The 22333-nt window shown below is 45.9% G+C and overlaps 1 protein-coding gene across 5 annotated transcripts in view; it reads left to right on the top strand.

The window, feature by feature from the left end:
• Nucleotides 1–439: 439 nt before the first annotated feature.
• OSCP1 (organic solute carrier partner 1) overlaps nucleotides 440–22333 on the top strand; it is a 34797-nt gene continuing 12903 nt past the window's right edge. Inside the window, exons 1-5 of one of the 5 annotated variants that reach the window (XM_053576382.1) lie at nucleotides 440–633; nucleotides 8142–8171; nucleotides 14858–15012; nucleotides 18690–18857; nucleotides 19339–19419. In XM_053576382.1, coding sequence (XP_053432357.1) covers nucleotides 522–633; nucleotides 8142–8171; nucleotides 14858–15012; nucleotides 18690–18857; nucleotides 19339–19419 — 546 coding nt within the window. In that variant the 5' untranslated portion in view covers nucleotides 440–521. Of the gene's footprint in view, nucleotides 634–5684; nucleotides 5773–8141; nucleotides 8172–14857; nucleotides 15013–18689; nucleotides 18858–19338; nucleotides 19420–22333 lie in introns of all 5 variants that reach the window. The other 4 variants (XM_053576384.1, XM_053576383.1, XM_053576385.1 and 1 more) reach the window with 4 other exon arrangements.

The raw sequence follows: 22333 nt of genomic DNA, 5'->3' as shown, positions 1-22333 counted from the left end.
AACGATTCCTCCCAACAGTCCAGCGAGGTGGGCGTTACCTCCATTTTACATTAGAGAAAACCCAGGCTCAAAATCCCTGCCTGGAGCCACACGACTAGGAAATACCGAGCCGTGATTCTACCCCAGGTGCGTCTGACCCAAGCCTGCTCTGAGGACGTTTTGCGTGGGCTCTCCACTTCCGTGGGCACCCGAGACCCCCTGCCGGGCAGCCAGGCCAGCCGCGAGACCGCCCAGCCGGCGCCCTTCCCGGGGAAGTTTTAAATACAAAACCAGCCCTCTCCAGCAGGGGACAACGTCGCGCCCGCCCCGACACTGACTAATCCTCGCGGGGCCGTCCACCCCTCAGCCCAGTGAGCGCCCTCCCTCTGGAGACCGTCCACCAAAACGCCTTCTGATTGGCTCCTCTTTCCCATCGCGGCGTTGCCCTAGCAACCAGGATATAGGGACGCGGCGGCCGGGCCTCCAGGCCACGGGCTGCCAAAGGCCGGGGCTCTTCACCAGCCCTTGTCGCTTCTAACACCATGTCGGTGCGGACGCTACCGCTGCTCTTCTTGAACTTGGGCGGGGAGATGCTTTACATCCTGGACCAGCGGCTCCGGGCCCAGAACATCCCCGGAGACAAGGCCAGAAAAGGTGAGAAGCGCTCGGCCCCAACAACCAGACTCTAACCCCGCTGCCCGGCCCCTTGGCCACCGCCCTAATACAACCAGACTCACACCCCTGCCCCGCTTCGCTCTTACAGTCAGGGATCTTTCTCCCAAGCAATAACCCCCAACCTAGTTGGAGCCCCTCAGGAGTCATATTCTCCAGAAGATCCTTTCACAGCAGAGGAACTTAATACCCCCATTGGATATAATAGGATACCTCATACACACACACACACACCACCCCAGCTTCCCCATCTCTTCAAGCGGGGGAGGTTATTTCCCAATCTTTCTTGATAACCAGTTTCGTCCAAATGTTGGAGTCCTAGCTGCCTACCGCCTGAACCAAATATACACTTTGTTAATCCAAGCATCCTCTTTGCCCCCAAGGAACAGTTCTGAGTCCCCCTTGCTCTCTATGTAGTATCCTTCCACATAAGCTGGAGACTGGTCTTGCTCATTTCAGAAGCTATTTCTAGAAATGTGGGGTTCCAAAATAATATAAATAAATATTAAAACTTAAGAAATTCTGTCCCCTTACAAGTGTTAGAGGGAAATGCAATTGTGAAAATAATTATATGAGAGCTTCCAAAACTGCAAAATCTGGCTTCTATATACACCACACCTAATCCCCAAAGAATGACCACTCAGAACATTCTGCCACTCTTTTCCTCTCCCTCTTTTCCTCCCTGTTCAGCAAATAATTGCTTTCACCAAATTCCTAAGATTCAGTATGAAGGAAATATTACATTTCAAGGTAAAGGAGAAAAAAGTTGATATATAACAATAATTGATGTGGGCGGCGCCTGTGGCTCAGTGAGTAGGGCGCCGGCCCCATATGCCGAGGGTGGCGGGTTCAAACCCAGCCCCGGCCAAACTGCAACAAAAAAATAGCCGGGTGTTGTGGCGGGCGCCTGTAGTCCCAGCTACTGGGGAGGCTGAGACAAGAGAATCGCTTAAGCCCAGGAGCTGGAGGTTGCTGTGAGCTGTGTGATGCCACCGCACTCTACCAAGGGCCATAAAGTGAGACTCTGTCTCTACAAAAAAAAAAAAAAAAAAAAAAAACAATAATTGATGTGGCCACTGATTAAAAACATTCTCTCCAACAATCTCGTATGCTCAATTGATGTTAAACATACATATTCAGATATTAAGAATACATATTCAGGGGTGGCGCCTGTGGCTCAGTGAGTAGGACGCCAGCCCCATATGCCGAGGGTGGTGGGTTGGGACCCAGCCCCGGCCAAACTGCAACAGAAAAATAGCCGAGTGCTGTGGCCGGCGCCTGTAGTCCCAGCTACTCGGGAGGCTGAGGCAAGAGAATCGCTTAAGCCCAGGAGTTAGAAGTTGCTGTGAGCCGTGTGACGCCACGGCACTCTACCGAGGGCGGTACAGTGAGACTCTGTCTCTACAAAAAAAAAAAAAATACATATTCAGATATTAACTATTGTGTCTGGTTTAAGTCCAAGCCCATGCATAAAGAATTGAAAAGAGCTCCCTGGGCCAGGCGAGGTGGCTCATGTCTGTAATCCCAGCACTCTGGGAATCTAAGGTGGATGAATTGCTTGAGCTCCGGAGTTTGAGACCAGCTTTAGCAACAGTGAGACCCCATCTTTACTAAAGATTAAAAATTAGGCCAGGTGCTATGGTAAGTGCCTGTAGTCCCAGCTACTCAGGAGGCTGAGGCAAGAGGATAGCTTTAGTCCAGGAATTTGAGGTTGCTGTGAGCCATGATGCCACAAGGCTATGATGCCACAGCACTCTAGCCTGGGGCAACAGAGTGAGACTCTGTATCAAGAAAAAAAAAAAAAAAGGCCAGGTGTGGTGGCTCAGGACTGTAATCCCAGCACTTGGGAGGCCAAGGCAAGTGAACTGCCTGAGCTCACAGGTTCAAGACCAGCCTGAGCCAGAGCGAGACCTTGTCTCTAAAATTAGCCAGGCATTATAGTGGGCACCTGTAGTCCCAGCTGCTTGGAAAACTGAGGCAAGAGAATTGCTTAAGCCCAAGAGTTTTAGATTGCTGTAAGCTAAGACACCATGGCACTTTACTGAGGGTGACATAATGAAACTATGTGTCAAAAAAAAAGGGCTCGGGCGCCTGTAGCTCAAGCAGCTAAGGTGCCAGCCACATACACCTGAACTGGCGGGTTCAAATCCAGCCCGGGCCCGCCAAACAACAATGACGACTGCAACCAAAAAATAGCTGGGTGTTGTGTCAGACACCTGTAGTCCCAGCTACTTGGGAGGCGGAGGCAGGAGACTCGCTTGAGCCCAGGAGTTGGAGGTTGCTGTGAACTGTAACGCCACACCACTCTACCCAGGGCCACAGCTTGAGGCTCTGTCTCAAAAAAAAAAAAAAACTGGTAGTTTTATATGGTGTCTTTCTTCTTCAAGAGGTTTATGCTTTCCTTGGTGCCTATGTGATCTGATTTCATTCAGGCTAATGGCACCAGTAAAGTGACAGGCCAAGGTTCTCAGACTGGTAGTCTGAATCTTGGAAGATAACGTAAATTAGCAATTAAGAACATACTCTCTGGGCTTGGCGCCCATATCTCAGTGAGTAGGGCGCTGGCCACATACACCAAAGCTAGAGGGTTCAAGTCCAGCCTGGGCCTGCTAAACAACAATGACAACTATAACCAAAAAATAGCTGGGTGTTGTGGCGGGTGCCTGTAGTCCCAGCTACTTGAGGCAAGAGAATCACTTAAGTCCAAGAGTTTGAGGTTGCTGTGAGCTGTGACACCACGGCACTCTACCGAGGGCCATATAGTGAAACTCTGTCTCAAAAAATAAAAATAAAAAAAAGTACTCTCTGGAGTCACACAGACCTGGGTCCCAATTTCACCTTTGCCATTTAACTAGTTGCGTGACCTTAGGGTGTAAACTCCATAATCCTGCCTCTTTCTCCATAAAATGATAATAATAATACTTCCCTTAAAACAAAATTGTAAAGGTTGAATGAGATAATGTATTTAACATGTTTTTCACGATGATTAATAAGTGTTATCTTTCAAGAAGAGATATGGGCAAGACCCTGGAATACTAGGGGATGGCTTTGTCTTTAAGAGCTACAGTCCTTCTGGTTTTGCTATAAGCTTTCGGGAGTTTCGGCCATATTTAATAATTCACATTCACACACTCTGTTGATTCCACAGGTTTTGGTTGTGTGTCAAACACTATGTGAGATGCTGGTTAAAACTTAATCCACCAGCTGGGCGCTTATAGCTCAGTGGTTAGGGCACTGGCCACATGCACCAGGGCTGGTGTGTTCAAACCCAACCCAGGCCTGCTAAACAACAACAACAAAAAAAATAGCTGGGAGTTGTGGTGGACGCCTGTAGTCCCAGCTACTTGGGAGCCTGAGGCAAGAGAATCACTTGAGCCCAAGAGTTTGAGGTTGCTGTGAGCCATGACACCACAACACTCTATAGAGGGCAACAAAGTGAGACTCTGTCTCAGTAAAAAGAGAAAAGAAAAACTTGACCCACCAGCGCATTCAATAGGGCTATTGATCTGTCCTCTCCAGTAATTGATTCTGTTTTTTTATTTTTTGTTTATCTTGTGAACCTTCCAAGCAACAGTAACTGATTTTAAAATGGGGGACATATCTTCTAATGACAGCAACAATAAACAATAAAAAAGTTAAGTACTTACCATGTACTATGGACTCCTCTTAAACACCTGAATCCTCACAACCATCCTATGGTAGTGATAGTATTACTGTTCCTATTTTATAGATCGGAAAACTAAAGCTAATTTGCCCAAAATTACATAGCTGGTAAGAGGAGAAGTAAAGGATTTGACCCAGGACATCTGGCTCCAGTATGGCATTTTGCTGCCATACTCGGGGACTTTATCAGGATCTTTGTGGAGATTGATAGGTCAGGAAGAAAAATACCCAGTATACCTGCTGATTTTATAAAACAAATGACAGAAAGTAGTTGGTTGATGGGGTTTGTGGAAGACAAAATGAGAAAGCAGGGTAGGGAGCACAGGACCCCAAAACACTCATCTATTCCCTTCTACTGTTGAGAGTTTGTGTAGCTACAGGAGCAAGAGCCAGGCCTACACACAGTGAACTAGTCCTTGTTGAAGCTTTGAATGAAAATCATGTTTCTTCTAGATGTTTTCATTATCTTACACAACTAACTGGTCTCCTGGAGGCAATCCCTGTTCCCTCAAGGCCAGCACAGATGTTGTAGTCTCGCCCCACAATGCAGCCTCTTCTGCAGCTTTCAACAGAAAGGAAGCGCTCTCTATGGGGCAACTCTTCGGTGTTGCATAGTGAGTGTCGTCCCACATTTTAAGCAACAGTCGGAATAATATTTGCCAACTTTTGACTCACTCTCATCCTCTTAAAAATATTCATAAATAAGACCCTATTACATTTTGCCATGAAGTGATTTTTCTAAGGCGTGCAGATCACAGTGTAGTACTGAGCAACCAGATGGCAGGGAGGCTCTCTTTCTATTGTGCTAGTTCCAATTTAACAGCTAGCTCTGGATAACCTTAGGCCTGTCTCCCACTTAAAATGTAACTAAAGTGAGGGCGGCACCTGTGGCTCAGTCTGGTAGGGCGCCGGCCCCATATGCCGAGGGTGGCGGGTTCAAACCCGGCCCCTGCCAAACTGCAACAAAAAAATAGCCGGTGGGTGGCGCCTGTGGCTCAAGGAGTAGGGCGCCGGTACCATATGCCAGAGGTGGCGGGTTCAAACCCAGTCTGGCCAAAAAAACCACAAAAAAAAAAAACCTTAATAAATTTCAGCTTCTAACACAACTTTAAAAAAAAAAAAAAAATAGCCGGGCGTTGTGGCGGGAGCCTGTAGTCCCAGCTGCTTGGGAGGCTGAGGCAGGAGAATCGCTTAAGCCCAGGAGTTAGAGGTTGCTGTGAGCTGTGTGATGCCACGGCACTCTACCTAGGGCCATAAAGTGAAACTCGTTCTCTACAAAAAAAAAAAATGTAACTAAAGTGAAATTGTCACAAATAAGTCCTCTGGAGAAATAATAGAAAAACAGATATTTCCCTTCCTTGAATCCTCAGGAAAAAGGGGGCAGAGAGCACACAGCACTACCGAGCCCGGTTCTGGTGCTGAGCCTAGGTGCCTTCGGGAGCACCTCACTACCCCTGGGTATGTACTTGCCAGTTACTTTTTATCACAACAGGTAGCCACTGTTCCTCAGAGGAGATGAACCCTTTGCAGCACCACTGCTCCCAAGCACACCTTCAAAAGCATCAAAACTCCACTTCTTTGAATTCCCACAAGCCTCTCGTACTAAATCAGTTAAATAAATGCTACAAAAGAAGATAATGGACATTATGCCAAAGAAAACAGCTTTAAAAAGGCCAGTTTGCTTTTTAAAGTGCTAGTCTCTCAATATTTTCTCTCCAAAATCCCATGACTCTTAAAGGAGAAAGATAGTGAATTTTCCCAGAGGAGTCTGACCTAGCAATAGGAATTCTTTGCAGTTAGGGCATGCCACTAGGCTTGCTTTCAAACTGGTCTCTTGGGAGCTATTGTGTATTGAAGCCACGTGCCAGGCTGGGTGCCTGTAGCTCAATGGTTAGAGCGTCAGCCCTGTGCACCAGGAGTGGCAGGTTCAAACCTGGCCTGGGCCTGCTAAAGCCATGTGACAGTTGTATATTGAAGGCACGTGTATGCGTCTATTATAACTTCAGAAATCATCCCTGAAACAATCTAATTCTAAAGGAGAACATTAATTACAAATGTTTTTATAAAATGTAGATGTGTCCAGAACTACTCATCTGAGGGGTAGTTTTTCTAGATTGGAATCTCCCCCAAATGCTAGGGAAAGGAAAAAAGTCATCTGTCAACCTTTATTGGAGGTGTCCGTTGTCCTTTCCTGTAGAGAAAGCAGAACTAGGAGAGAAGCCATCTAAGTGTTTGACATGTATTACTCAGTTATCCCTACAAAAACCCTACTGTAGGGATAAATATGAGCCTCATTTCACAGATGAGAAAACAAATTGAACAAATTGCTTCACGTTTATATGGCTAGTAAGTGGGAAAGCCAGGGCTCAACCCAGAAAGGGTCTTGATTTTCACAGATTGCTCTGGCCAACTTCATTTTTCCTTATTTAGTCCCTTTTGGGATCTCCATGACTACCTTTGTCCTTAGGAGCTTTCTTTACAATTATTCCATCAATACTTCCTTCTTTTTACATGGAACTCACACATCTATACATAAAAAGTAATGCAGACACAATTTCTTTTTTAAACAGTCTCACTTTGTCACTCTGAGTAGAGTGCTGTGGTGTCATAGCTCATGGTAACCTCAAACTCTTGGGCTCAAGCGATCCTCTTCCCTCAGCCTCCCAAGTAGCTGGGCCTATAGGCACCCACCAAAACTCCCAGCTATTTTCTAGACATGGGGTCTTGCTCTTGCTCGGGCTGGTCTGAAACCTGTGAGCTCAGGCCATCCACTGTTTTTGGCCTCCCATAATGCTAGGATTACAGGTGTGACCCACTGCACCCAGCCCCACCTGGCTATTTTTAGAGATGGGGTCTCGCTCTTGCTCAGGCTGGTCTCGAACTCCTGAGCTCAAACAATCTACCTACCTTGGCCTCCCAGAGGGCATAAGCCACTGTGCCTGGCCCACAGACACAAATATTGACATATTTTTCTTTTAATTCACATTTCAAGTTTTCTAATTTGAGTAGTTTCATCTCTTCTACAAAGGGAAATCATACATTAAAGAAAATCAGGATGGCGCCTGTGACTCAAAGGAGTAGGGCACTGGCCCCATATACCAGAGGTGGTGGGTTGAAACCTGGCCCCGGCCAAAAAAACTGCAAAGAAAAGAAAAGAAAATCAGATTATACACAGAGAAACTCCTTTCTTTTTTTTTTTTTGCAGTTTTTGGCTAGGGCTGGGTTTAAACCCGCCACCTCCAGCACATGGGGCCAGCCCCCTACTCCTTTGAGCCACAGGCACCACCTAAGAAACTCCTTTCTTTAACCATTCTTGGAATTAGGTCTCCTGGTGGAGGCTGGTGTCTTTTTTTGTAGACAGGATTTCTCTGTTGCCCAGGCTGGTCTTGAACCTATGTGTTCAAGGGCTCTTCCTACCCTCTGCCTTGCCTCACCCTCCCAAGTAGCTAGAACTGACTATAGGTATAGGCCACTTGCTCAGATTGAGGCTAGTGTATTTAAAGGCCTGCTTTTGAATGATGTACACCCTTATAGCATTAGTAAGAATAGCTTCTTTAGCCTTTCGAGATGAACTCCTGGTCCTCCTGTGTTTCCTCATAAGCTACTCTCTTCTAGACTTTTTGTGGGCTTTTCTTGGAACTTGTTATTATCCGTCATCCTTTAAAAGTTTCAAATGGAAGGTAGAGTATTCACATTAGACATTAAATGCAAACATGAAAAGTAGAGTTGCATAGACCAGCTCATTGGAATTGGTATTTTTAAGGACTCCTTGAAAATAATGTTCTTGCTTCATGAACTGGTGTTTTCTTTTTATATGCTTCATGTAGATGAATGGACAGAGGTGGACAGAAAACGAGGTACGCTACATCTGGGCTGCATGCATTCAGTCTGTATTCACAGGTTCATTCAGGCCTTTATCAGTGTGGCTTAAAGTGGGACCTCTCTATTTCAAAGTAAGAAAATAGGCATGAGTTTCTCTTTAGCTGAGATACTGGTTACACATTTGAATCTTTAACTTGAAAGGAATAAACACAGATAAAAACTAAACAATTTTTGACAAAAGGGTCACACTGTAACTGAAGGATGTCTCCTTTTTTCAGTTCCAAGCTGTGCAGGGACGGCTGGGGCAATAGCCACACGTTTGGAGTAGGTCGTCCTATTTAGTAGTCCTTAAAACAACTTTGTGAAAGTATCATGTAACCAAAGAATTGTGCTTCCCCAGGAGTGACACTCCCTGAGCCATTCTCCATAGCACACAGAGGTATCTGTTGAACAACTGAGAAAAATGGAAGCATGTGACTGCATGGCTGCCAGGATTGTGCGTAGAAAGCATGATGTCATGCATGTAGTGTGGCCTCATCACGCAAAATCTCCAGTTTCCCCCTTGCTAGGCAGGCCCCACCGTGAAAAGGTTGTCAACTCCTCAGAAGAAATCCTTAGCCTTTCTCAGCCTTCACCTGTCACAGGTGACGTTCAGGTACAGGTCATGCTTGTCATCTGCTGTCTTCAATATTTTATTGGGAGGGTAAATCATAGTTGTATATATTTATAGGGGACTTGTGCTGTTTTGAAACATACATATATTAATCAAATCAGGGTGGGCTCAAAGAAAAGCCCAGCTGAAGTGCCTGATACACCTTTATTATACTTCATAACCATCCTTTGATACTTCTCTTGAGTGACTTTTGCCCATGCCTTGATGCGTGATAGAATGTCAAGCATGAAGTATGGCTTTTGAGGGCTTTTCATATACATAATTGAATCACTGGAATTTATTTTAACTTAAGGCTCAGAAATGATGAGCAAAAAGCGAGACATGATGTGTGTCCTAGCTACTCAGGAGGCTGAGAAGGGAGGGTGGCTTGAGCCCAGGAGTTCGGGGTCGCAGTGCACTAGGATTGCACCTGTGAATAGCTATTGCATTCCAGCCAGGGCAACAAAGCAAAATCCTGTCTCTAAAAAATAATAATAGTAATAATCATGAGCAGAAACTGACTTCATAACCTGAACCCAAGACAAGAAGCCTGATATGTTGAAACCCAGTTATCAATCTTCTGGTGCACTTGTGAAAAATCCTTTCCCTCCCCTGCCCTAGCCTCTTCCTGATGAAATCTAGCTGCTAATACATTCTTGCCTCGTGAAAAGTATGCAAAACTCCTTGAATTGCCTGAGTGTCTAAGACAGTCTTCACAGGTTTGATTAAAGCTGTTTCTCAGGTTTAACTTAAATATGATATAGGCTGCTTCTCTGGGACAAGGATAGCATCTCCTTCCTCCCTGTGCCCAGGGTGTTTATTATCTCGGTGTCTGGTACACAACAGGACCACCTCAACCAAGTGCTGTTAGCGGAAGCAAATTGTGAGAAGGTGGCATGTTAATGTGTGAATGAAATGAGAGGTGGGAGCCCTAGGTACCAAGGGCCCATCCACCACACTGCCATTGCCTCTCGGGGGGGGGCATTTGCACTCACTGCTCCACCCACAGGGACAGACCCTGCTGTCCTCTCACCAGCAGGTGCACTTTGTGATGTTCGTGTGCCAAGCCCCGGTGGTATATAGCTTCTTCTCTTCCCTAGGGAAAGGTTTCATTTTGCTTTTAGTGTTTTCTTTCTTTTAGAACTGATGTATTTAGGTCTCTGCCGTAGAGGATTCTGAGCTCAAAGACCCCAGATAAATGACTCAGCACCTAGATGGATGGTAGCACTTCATAAGCATTAACCTCATCAGAGCTGATCTGATGCTTTAACTTAAATTATTCCTCTTTGACATTCCTCCCTGTCCTATGTAAATCTGTGGAACATTCTCCCTATTATCTCTTTTGAGGATTAAGGAATGTCTTTTCATTTGCACCTCTTGCAAATTCTGCTTTTGTATAAGCTGTGGTAAGAAAAAAGTTAGAAAATCCACTTTATTGCAGATCCTTGCCTGTTTCAGTTGGAAAAAAAATAAAAAGGCCAGGTGGGAGCAAACCCAGAAGAGTTAGTCTTATCTGCAAGCTGTCCACAGTGGGAAAATGTTACTGCACGTTGAGGGCAAGCTTGATAGGTTGAAATCGTCAGATGTGAGAGATAGCCTGTGTTGGTAAAGGATTTAGTTCTTCTCTGAGCAATACGATCTCGTGTGGAGTAAAATTTAAAGGTGAAGTGTTGGGCTGGGCGTGGTGGCTCACACACGCCTATAATCCCAGCACTCTGGAAGTCCCAGGCCGGTGGATTGGCTTGAGTTCACGAGTTTGAGACCAGCTTGAGCAAGAGCAAGACCCTATCTCTAAAATAATAGCCAGGCGTTGTGACAGGCACCTGTAGACCCAGCTACCTGGGAAGCTGAGGCAAAACTCTTGAGCGCAAGAGTTTGAGGTTGCTGTGAGCTAGGATGCCGTGGCACTTGTCCAGGGGCAAGAAAGTGAGACTCTGTCTCAAAGAAAGAAAAAACACTGACTCGTTATCTGTAGCACAGTGGTTACAGTGCCAGCCACATGCACTGAGGCTGGCAGGTTCGAACCCAGCCAGGCCAGCTAAGCAACAATGACAACTGCAACAAAAAAATATCCATGTGTTGTGGCAGGCGTCCCAGCTACTTGGGAGGCTGAGGCAAGAGAATGGCTTAAGCCCAAGAGTTTGAGGTTGCTGTGAGCTGTGATGCTATGGCGCTCTACTGAAGACAACATAGTGAGACTCTGTCTCAAAAAAGAAAAAAGAGAAAAGTCAAGTGTGAGTTCAGTAAAGAGTCACAGTAAGTTGTTTCATACGTGTCAGTGGGGAGGAAAATGCACTTCTCCACTCCCCTCTCTCTGTAGCCCTTCCATTTAAGATTTAAGCATAACCCCCCTCAGCTCCTCTTGCCACATAAAATGCATTGAGATGCTTTTAAATGTTGGTCTGAGCCCTCAGGACTCTGCTGTCAATTACTTACAGGTAGAAAGCACCTGAAATAATAACCCACTGCTCTCCGTCACCTCTCTCAAGATGCATGGCCACAGCCAATCACCTGGCATGTCCTCTATGTTCAGCAAAAGGAGAAAATTATGTCTTTCAGTAATAATCATTCATGTTTAATAATTGATTTTGTATAATTATTTTAAGTAACTCAGTTTTCTTTCAGATTTTAATTTCTATGAACTTATACTCTCGGTGTCCACACACTCTCACATTTGGACAGAATAACTGGCTTAATGAAAGATAATCTTTGTTTAACCATACCTTTTCCTATTTCTCATATTAGAGACTTTTCCTAGCCCTTAACTAGTGATATTTTATTGAATAGCATAAAATACCTAAATGAGCAAAGACCTAAGATTACAGACATTCATTTACGCACACCTTTTATTCTCACTAGATAAAATTTTCCATTTGAACAACAGTATGAGATATGCCACTACGGTATATCGGTATTATAGATCAAATATAGAAATTAAGGCATTCTTAATGAGTATGTCTTATAGACATTAGAAGTTTTTTAAACTCTATCCACTGCATAGACTTAGCTATCTTTTTTTTTTTTTTTTGAGATGGAATCCCACTATGTCACCCTCGATAGAGTGCTGTGGTGTCACAGCTCATAACAACCTCCAACTCTTGCGCTTAAGCGATTCTCTTGCCTCGGTTTCCCAAGTAGCTGGGACTACAGGCGCCCGCCACAACACCCAGCTACTTTTTTGTTACAGTTGTCATTGTTGTTTAGCTGGCCCGGGCCGGGTTCGAACCCACCAGCCTCTGTGTATGTGGCCGGCACTGTAACCACTGTGCCACAGGTGCCAGGCCAACTTATCTATTTTCAAAATATTTTTCAAAAAAGAGTTACTTACCATTATCAATCAATTTTTATAAATTTTAAGTAAAAATGTTCAGATTTACTTTTGTTTTTTGTTGTTGTTTTTTTTTCCAGACAGAGTCTCACTGGGTCATCCTTGGTAGAATGCCGTGGCGTCACAGCTCACAGCAACCCCAAACTCTTGGGGTTAAGTGATTCTCTTGCCTCAGCCTTCCAAGTAGCTAAGACTACAGGCTCCTAGCTATTTTTTGTTGCAGTTGTCGTTGTTTAGCTGGTCCGGGTTGGGTTCAAACCTGCCAGCCTTGGTGTATGTGGCTGGCACCGTAACCACTGTGCTATGGGCACCTAGCCCAGATTTACTTTTTTAAAAAGTGTTGCTGGTTGGGCACCATGGCTCACACCTGTAATCCTAGCACTCCGTGAGGCAGGCTGAGGCAGGTGGATTGCTTGAGCTCACAAGTTCGAGACCAACCTGAGCAAAAGCAAGACCCTGTCTCTACTAAAAATAGAAAAACTGAGATAAGAGGATCGCTTGAGCCCAAGAGTTGGAGGTTACTGTGAGCTATGATGCCCCAGCACTCTACCCAGGCGACAGCTTGAAACTGTCTCAAAAAACAAAACAAAAAAAACAAGTGTTGCTGGCTTGGCACCCACAGCTCAATGGTTAGGGCACCAGCCACATACATTGGGGCTGGTGGGTTCAAACCCAGCCTGGAGCCTGCTAAACAACAATGACAGCTATAACTACAATAATAAAAATATGGCTCCACACCCATAGCACAGTGGTTATGGTGCCCAGGCCTGCCAAACAAGGACAACTACAACCAAAAAACAGCTGGGCGTTGTGGTGGGCACCTGTAGTCCCAGCTACTCGGAGGCTGAGGCAAGAGAATCGCTTAAGCCCAAGAATTTGAGGTTGCTATGACTTGTGACACCATGGCACTCTACCTCTACCAAGGGCAACATAGTGAGACTCTGTCTCAAAAAAAAAAAAGGGTGGCGCCTGTTGCTCAAGGAGTAGGGCGCCAGTCCCATATGCCGAAGGTGGCAGGTTCAAACCTAGCCCTGGCCAAAAACCACAAAAAAAAAAAGTTTGCATTTTGGGCGGCGCCTGTGGCTCAGTCGGTAAGGCGCCGGCCCCATATACCGAGGGTGGTGGGTTCAAACCCAGCCCCGGCTGAACTGCAACCAAAAAATAGCTGGGCGTTGTGGCGGGCGCCTGTAGTCCCAGCTACTTGGGAGGCTGAGGCAAGAGAATTGCTTAAACCCAGGAGTTGGAGGTTGCTGTGAGCTGTGATGCCATAGCACTCTACCAAGGGCCATAAAGTTAGACTCTGTCTCTACAAAAAATAAATAAATAAATAAAAATAAAAAAGAAAGGTTTGCTATTTCTCATTATAAGGAAGAGATCTAAATCAAAATACTTATTGAATTTTTTTTTTTTTTTTTTTGTAGAGACAGAGTCTCACTTTATTGCCCTTAGTAGAGTACGGTGGCATCACACAGCTCATAGCAACTTCCAACTCCTGGGCTTAGGCAATTCTCTTGCCTGAGCCTCCGAGCAGCTGGGACTACAGGCGTCCACCACAATTTTGTTATTGTTGTTGCAGTTTGGCCGGGGCTGGGTTTGAACCCACCACCCTCAGTATATGGGGCTGGTGCCCTACCCACTGAGCCACAGGTACCGCCCAAGAGAACCACTGTCTTAGAAGAAAACAGGGGCTGCCACCCTTAGTATATGGGGCCGGTGCCCTACCCACTGAGCCATAGACGCTGCCCTATCGAATCCTTTTTAAAGAAAGAAGAGAGCCTGGGCACCGTGGCTCACACCTGTAATCCCAGCACTCTGGGAGGCCAAGGTGGGTGGATTGCTTGAGCTCACCGAGTTTGAGACCAGCCTGAGCCAGCGCAAGACTCCATCTCTAAAAATAGCCGGGCACTGTGGAGGACTCCTGTAGTCTCAGCTAGTGGGGAGGCTGAGGCAAGAAAGAGGATTGCTTGAGCCCAAGAGTTTGAGGTTGCTGTGAGCTATGTCGCCCAGCACTCAACCCCAGGGCTACTGAGTGAGACTCTGTCTCGAAAAAAAAAAAAGAAGGGCAGCGCCTGTGGCTCAGTGGGTAGGGCGCCGGCCCCATATACCGAGGGTGGTGGGTTCAAGCCCAGCTCCAGCCAAACTGCAACAAAAAAATAGCCAGGTGTTGTGGCGGACACCTATAGTCCCAGCTACTTGGGAGGCTGAGGCAAGAGAATCGCCTAAACCCAGAAGTTGGAGGTTGCTGTGAGCTGTGTGATGCCACGGCACTCTACCAAGGGCAATAAAGTAAGACTCTGCCTCTACAAAAAAAAAAAAAAGAAGAAACATTTCCCTACCATCAAGTGAGATAATGTATATAAAAGTGGTTTATAGGGTGACGCCTGTGGCTCAAGGAGTAGGGCGCCGGTCCCATATGCCAGAGGTGGCAGGTTCAAACCCAGCCCTGGCCAAAAACCATGAAAAAAAAAAAAAAGAAAAGTGGTTTATAATCTTGAGGCACAACATATTTGTACATGGTCATCATTTACATTTGCCCTGAAATAGTGTCATAAAGCAGTCTTAGAGCTCTGCTTTCTATGGGGACATCTGTGTGGCTCCCCCTGGGGGCTGGTCTCAGCAGCTACACAGGATGCCAACTCTGTCCTGAACATGCTCAACTCCTTCATCTGTACACAAAAAGTGTTTCTGAATAAAGTTTCCTCTGGTACCTTGCTCAGCTGTATTCTCTCACGTTTCTACAGTTATGAACGACATCATCTCTACCATGTTCAACAGGAAGTTTATAGAGGAATTATTGAAACCCCAAGAGCTCTACTCCAAGAAAGCCCTGAGGACTGTCTATGACCGCCTGGCTCATGCCTCCATCATGAGACTGAACCAGGCCAGCATGGATAAGGTAAGCAGACAGCTGCCTCTGTCATCTTGGGTGCATTTCTTGTACCTTTTGTGGATGGTCATAGACTGGGATCAAATGACATGACCTAGGCGATCACGCCCCCTTGAGAGAAACAGACATGTGTAAATACTAGTAGTTGTTGATTTTTTTTTTTTTTTTGAGACAGAGTCTCACTTATTAACCCTCAGTAGAGTGCTGTGGTGTCACAGCTCACAGCAACCTCCAACTCCTGGGCTTAGGCAATTCTTTTGCCTCAGCCTCCCGAGTAGCTGGGACTACAGGTGCCCACCACAATGCGGGACTATTTTTTTGTTGCAGTTTGGCCGGGGCTGGGTTTGAACCCGCTACCCTTGGTATATGGGGCCAGTGCCCTACTCACTGAGCCACAGGCGCCGCCCAGTTGTTGATTTTTAAAGTCAGGAAGAACCTGAAGTCATCCACACCAACCCCTCTATTTATGTCATTCCACCTGCCCACAGACAGTGCTAGTTTTCATGCTTATATTTATGAACCCAGGCACATATGTCTTAACCAAAAAAGTTAACCCTAAAAATTCAACCTGCCTCATTCTTTTCTTTTTTTTTTTTTTTTTGACACAGACTCACTATGTCACCCTCGGTAGAATGCCGTGGTGTCACAGCTCACAGCAACCTCAAACTCTTGGGCTTAAGCAATTCTCTCCCCTCAGCCTCTCAAGTAGCTGGGACTACAGGTGCCCACCACAACACCCGGCTATTTTGGGGTTGCAGCCATCATTGTTGTTTGGCAGGCCTGGGCTGGATTTGAACCCGCCAGCTCAGGTGTATGTGGCTGGTGCCTTAGCTGCTTGAGCCACAGGCACCCAGACACCAAGGCATTTTTTAAAACAAATTTTTAAATGCTCAGTTTTTTACTTACAACATGACCGTATCTATTTCTTTGGGAAACAAATTATTGAGCACTCTGGGTTTTTTAAATAATAACCTACAGGCTCAGTGTCTGCAGTTCCGTGGTTAGGGCGCCAGCCACATACCTGAGGCTGGCCGGTTCAAACCCTGCCCTGGCCTGCTAAACAACAATGACAACTACAACAAAAAAATAGTTGGGGCATTGTGGCGGGAGCCTGTAGTCCCAGCTACCTGGGAGGATGAGGCAAGAGAATCACTTAAGCTCAAGAGTTGGAGGTTGCTGTGAGCTGTGATGCCATGGCACCCTACTGAGGGCAACATAGTGAGGCTCTGTCTTGAAAAACAAAATTTTTTTAAAATAAATAAATAATAGCTGACACATAAATGGCAGAGGCAAGACAAATTTGTTTAGAAGAATACCAAATGATTTATGTAAATATTTTGCCCTCAAGGAGGGAGAGCATAGCTCCACACCGCACAGATATGGGCTGACTTCCTTTCAAAGAGTACAGTATGGAAAGGAGGGGAAAATAGCTTTACAGTGGAGAAACTTGACCAACTACCTCAGCCAAGTGGTCAAGGTCAACATCAACAGTAATGAGTCATGTTGCTAGTATGTAAGCTGACTTGATGTGATGAAATAGCTCTTCACATCTGTGGTCTTCCTCCCCAAAACCCATATCCCAGTTTAATCATAGAAAAACGTCAGGCCAAGCACAGCGGCTCACACCTGTAATCCTAGCACTTCGGGAGGCCAAGGCAGGAGGATTACTTGAGGCCAGGAGTTCAAGACCAGCCTAGGCAAAATAGTGAGACCCTGTTTCTACAAAAAAAAAAAAAAAATCAGCTGGGCATGGTGATGGGCACCTGTAGTCCCAGCTACTCAGGAAGCTGAGACAGGAGGATTGCTTAAGCCCAGGAGATGAAGACTACCGTGAGCTATGATGATGCCAGTGTACTCCAGGCTGAGCAACAGAGTGAGACCCATCTCAAAAAACAGGTGGGGGGAGGGAGGAGGAGGATAGGGGAGAGGGAGGGAAAGAGGAAAAGAAAAATATTAGACAAATACTATTTGGAGGCCATGATATAAAATACCTGATCAGTACATGGCAGCACCTTGTGGCTGAGTGGGTAGGGTGCCAGCCTCATATACCAAGAGTGGCGGGTTCAAACCTGGCCCCAGCCAAACTGCAACAAAAAAATTGCTGGGCACTGTGGCAGGTGCCTGTAGTCCCAGCTGCTCAGGAGGGGCGGCAAGAGAATCACCTAAGCCCAAGAGTTGGAGATTACTGTGAACTGTGACACCACAGCACTCTACCTGGGCGATAAAGTGAGACTCTGTCTCTTAAAAAAATATATATATAGGGCGGCACCTGTGGCTCAAGGAGTAGGGCGCCAGTCCCATATGCCAGAGGTGGCGGGTTCAAACCCAGCCCCAGCCAAAAAAAAAAAAAAAGAAACATTAAAATATTAAAATATTATTCTAAAATTAAAAAAAAAAAAAAATATATATATATATATATATATACCTGACCAGTACTCAAAACTGTCAAGGCCACCAAAATCAAGGGAAGTCAGAGAAACTGTCACAGCCAAGAAGAGCCCAAGGACACATGACAACTAAATGTAATCTGGTATCCTGGGCATCCTGGATAGAATTCTAGAACAGAAAAGAGATGTTAGGGCAAAACAAGTATGGACTTAATTTAAAAAATAATCATAATTGGGTGGAGCCTGTGGCTCAGTGAGTAGGGCACCAGCCGAATATACCAAAGGTGGTGGGTTCAAACCCGGCCCCAGCCAAACTGCAACAAAACAATAGCCGGGCGTTGTGGTGGGCGCCTGTAGTCCCAGCTACTCGGGAGGCTGAGGCAAGAGAATCGCCTAAGCCCAGGAGTTGGAGTTTGCTATGAGCAGTGTGATGCCACGGCACTGTACTGAGGGCAAGAAAGTGAGACTGTCTCTACAAAAAAAAAAAATCATAATTACTTTTGAAGTTACTCCTTTATGTGAATTTCTTAAAAATCAGAGGTGGGAGGGACAGTGTGCAAATTCAGTGCTCACTTACTGGTACCTAGAGGCAGAATTATTTTTTGTGTCGACTGCCTGTATTTGGTTAAAGCATGTTCCTAGGTTTTCCAGAGTGAAAACCAGCACCCTCTTTGGGAAGGTAGAATGACATCATAAACAGAGGGGTTGATGTGGTGTGCTGACTTCTGAGGTCCTTCCCAATTCTAAAACTCAACAACAACTATTAGCATTTACATGGGCCCGTTTTTCTTGCAAGTCACCATTGGATAGGTCATCTCATTTGACCCCAGGGAGACCTTTAACGGTGCCTTCTTATCTCCTGCCACTTACCTTTGGAAAGTTACTTCCTCTCTCTGAGCCTCCATTTTTCTCAGGTATAAATGGGAATAATAGTTACTTCATCCATTATTGGGAGGATTAAGTGAGAGATATTCCTCGGGCTGGGACAGAGGAGATGTGAGCAGTCTTGCTCTGTTGATCAGGCTAGAGTGCAATGATGTCATCATAGCTCAGTGCAACCTCAAACGCCTAGGCTCAAGCAATCTTCTTGCCTGAGCCTCTTGAGTAACTAGGAATACAGGTGTGCATAAGCATCCCTGTCTAATTTTTCTATTTTAGTAGAGAGATCTCACTTTTGCTCAGGCTGGTCTCAAACTCCTGGCCTCAAGCATTCAGTAAATGCTTGACTGAATAATTGTTTGAAAATTCTTTATATCTGCTTTTGTAATCCTATTATTTTGTTCATTTGTGCGTTGGCAGCTCTATGACCTGATGACTATGGCTTTCAAATATCAAATATTGCTGTGTCCCCGTCCCAGGGATGTGCTGCTGATCACTTTCAATCATTTAGATGCCATCAAGGGATTCATCCAAGACTCTCCAACCATCATGCATCAAGTAGATGAGACTTTCCGGCAGCTTGCAGAAGTAAGAATATCATCATTTTTATCACCTCTCAACCCCAATACTTGTTCTCATCCCTTTATTAAGAACAGGCAGATTCTTATGACGGAGAACACGATGAGGAATAGCAAAGCTTATCACTCTCCTAGAACTTCCTAAAAATCTATATTATTTTTGGTATCATAATAGGCAGTATCATCTTTTGCCCTCTTACTGTTGCCTTCAAAATTGGAAAAGCAATGATACAGAGAATAGCCATTTTCTCCTCATTTTTTTTGAAAGGGAGTTGGTGATAGATGTTCTGCTAAATCTTAGAGAGCAGCCTTTCCAGGTCTGTGGAAAATAGAGAGATGAGGTGCACACCTGCACTGGTGAGGTGTAGCGGGGTTTGTCCCTGGTGAGAGAGCCGTGCTGCCTCCCATCCCTGAGCACCTACCAATCCATCCCTGTCCTCACTACTCCTCATACTTCTGAAAGCGAAGTATTTGTGCTTTGTCTTCTGCAGATATATGGGGGTCTCTCTGCTGGGGAGTTCCAACTGATCCGGCAGACGCTCCTCAGCTTCTTCCAAGATCTGCACATCCGAGTAAGTGAATGGGCATCCCCACAAACATCCTGCTCCTATGCTAGGGAAACAGGGCATCAGTCATCAGGGCAGACAAGGGCAGAGATTTTGCCCATTTAGTGATGCCCTCAGGGTCTCACTCTCTGATGATAAACACTGATAATAAATCTTGGCAGTTTTTTTTTTATTTTTCTTTTACTTTTTAATTTTCATTTCTTAGAGATGGAGTCTTGCTCTGTTACCCAGGATGGAGTGCAATGGCATGATCATAGCTCACTATAACTTCAAACTCCTGGGCTAAAGCAATCCTCCCACCTCAGCCTCCTGAGTAGCTAGGACAGCCCGGCACAGTAGCTCACGCCTATAATCCTAGCTCTCTGAGTAGCTGAGACTATATGCACCCACCACACCTGGCTAATTTTTTTTTTTTTTTTTTTTGTAGAGACAGGGCCTTGCTATGATGCCCAGGCTAGTCTCTAACTCCTGGCCTCAAGCCATCCTCCTTCCTCAGCCTCCCAAAATGCTGGCATTACAAATGTGAGTCACTGTGGCCACCTGAGCAGTTTTTAAATGGACCAAGGAAAACGATGACTCCACCATTCTTTCCCAGTTACCTGATGAGTTTCTTTGAAATATGCTTCTTTTCCTTTTTTCTCCAGAGGAAATATGATCTCAAGTCACCAGCCTGATCTCAATTCTAAAACCTGCTCTCATGCCTTATCACCCTTGACCTTTCCAGTACCTGACACTGTCACTCTCGCCTTTCCTGGACTTTCATGACTCAATTCCATCCTGGCCTTCCCTTCCCTGTCCCATCTCAATGCTTTCACTCCCTCCTCTCCCTCTACCTGTCTCCAAACCTTCGTCCTGTCTCTTCCCACCTCCTGCTCTTTAGGGATCTCTGTTCTCCCCTTTGACTACCAACTCCCTTGCCTGTGACTCCTGAGTCTAACCTCTACCGGCTCTTGTCCACCTCTGCCTTCCAGGCCACATCTTTACCACCTTGCTGAAACTCTCCACAGGACGCTCACCAGTGCCTACAACTTAATGGCTCTGACTAAACTAATCTCCACAATTCAAGTGCTGCCCTGACTTTCTTTTCTTTTCTTTTCTTTTTTTTTGCAGTTTTTGGCCAGGGCTGGGTCTGAACCCACCACCTCCGGTAAATGGGGCCAGCGCCCCACTCCTTTGAGCCACAGGCGCAGCCCCTTTCTTTTCTTTTTTTATTGTACTTTATTTATTTATTTATTTATTTTGGAGATAGATGTTTTCTCTGTTACCCTGGCTTAAGAGTGCAGTGGCATCATCATAGCTCACTGTAGCCTCAAACTCCTGGGCTCAAGAAATCCTCCTGCCTGAGCCTCTGGAGTAACTGGGACTATAGGCACATGCCATTACACCTGGCTAATGTTTTCTATTTTTTGTAGAAATGGGGTCACTTATTCAGGCTACTCTCAAACTCCTGGACTCAAGTGGTCCTCCTGCCTCAGCCTCCCAGAGTGCTAGGATTACAGGCCTGAGCCACGATACCCAGTGTGCTCTAACCTTCTGATTTCTTTTGAGGGTACCACCATCCCACACACACACACACACTTCATGCTGATCTTTATACAGTTGCTTCTAAGGCCCATGGAGTATGCCTCTTCAACATCAGTGCCTCCTTTCCATTCCTATTGCCAACAGCCTAGCTTAGGCCCTCATACTTTCTTGCAGGCTAGTGCCTCCCACCTAGCCCTCTCTTCTCCGACCATGCCTTATTCCAGACAATTCTATACCCTATCTTTTAAGAACACATTTGTGGGCCAGCTCATGCCTATAATCCTAGCACTCTAGGAGGCCAAGGCAGGTGGGTCCCCTAAGCTCTGTACCCCATCTCTACTAAAAATAGAAAAACTAACCTGGCGTTGTGGTGGGCACCTGTAGTCCCAGCTACTCGGGAGGGTGAGCCAAGAGGATAGCTTGAGCCCAAGAGTTTGAGGTTGCTGTAAGCTATGACGCCACAGCACTCTACCCAGGGTATCAGAGTGAGACTCTGTCTCAAAAAAAAATAATCCTAGCACTCTGGGAGGCCAAAGTGGGAGGATCCCTTGAGCTTAGGAGTTTAAGACCAGTCTAAGCAAGAACAAGTCCCCATGTCTACTAAATACAGAAAAATTAGCTGGGTGTTGTGATGAATATTGGTTGTCCCAGCTACTCAGGAGGCTGAGGCAGGAGAATCACTTGAACCCAGGAGTTTGAGATTGATGTGATCTAGGCTGATGCCACAGTACTCTAGCCTAAGCAACAGACTAAAACTCTGAAAGAAAAGAAAAGAAAAGAAAAAGGCCAGGTGTGATGGCTCATGCTTTTTTTTTTTTTTTTAGAGACAGTTTCACTTTATGGCCCTTGGTAGAGTGCCATGGCATCATACAGCTCACAGCAACCTCCAACTCCTGGGCCCAAGTGATTCTCCTGCCTCAGCCTCCCGAGTAGCTGGGACTACAGGCGCCTGCCACAACACCCGGCTATTTTTTGGTTGCAGTTCAGCCGAGGCCGGGTTTGAACCCACCACCCTCGGTATATGGGGCCGGCGCCTTACCAACTGAGCCACAGGCGCCGCCAGGCTCATGCTTTTAATCCTAGCAATATGGGAGGCCAAAGCAAGAAGATCTCTCTTTTTTTTTTTTTTCTTTTCTTTTTTTTTTAGAGACGAAGTCTCACTTTATCACCCTCAGTAGAGTGCTCTGGCATCACGGCTCACAGCAACCTCCAGGTCTTGGGCTTAGGCGATTCTCTTGCCTCAGCCTCCCGAGTAGCTGGGACTACAGGTGCCCACCACAACACCCAGCTATTTTTTTGTTGCAGTTTGGCCAGTGCTGGGTTCAAACTCGGTATATGGGGCCAGTGCCCTACTCACTGAGCCATAGGCACCGCCCCCTAGAAGAACTCTTGAGCT

Source organism: Nycticebus coucang, chromosome 22 (assembly GCF_027406575.1).
Source record: "Nycticebus coucang isolate mNycCou1 chromosome 22, mNycCou1.pri, whole genome shotgun sequence".
Taxonomy (NCBI): Eukaryota; Metazoa; Chordata; class Mammalia; order Primates; family Lorisidae; genus Nycticebus; species Nycticebus coucang.
The sequence above is the reverse complement of the archived record's forward strand: the minus strand, read 5'-3'. Positions and strand labels throughout refer to the sequence as shown.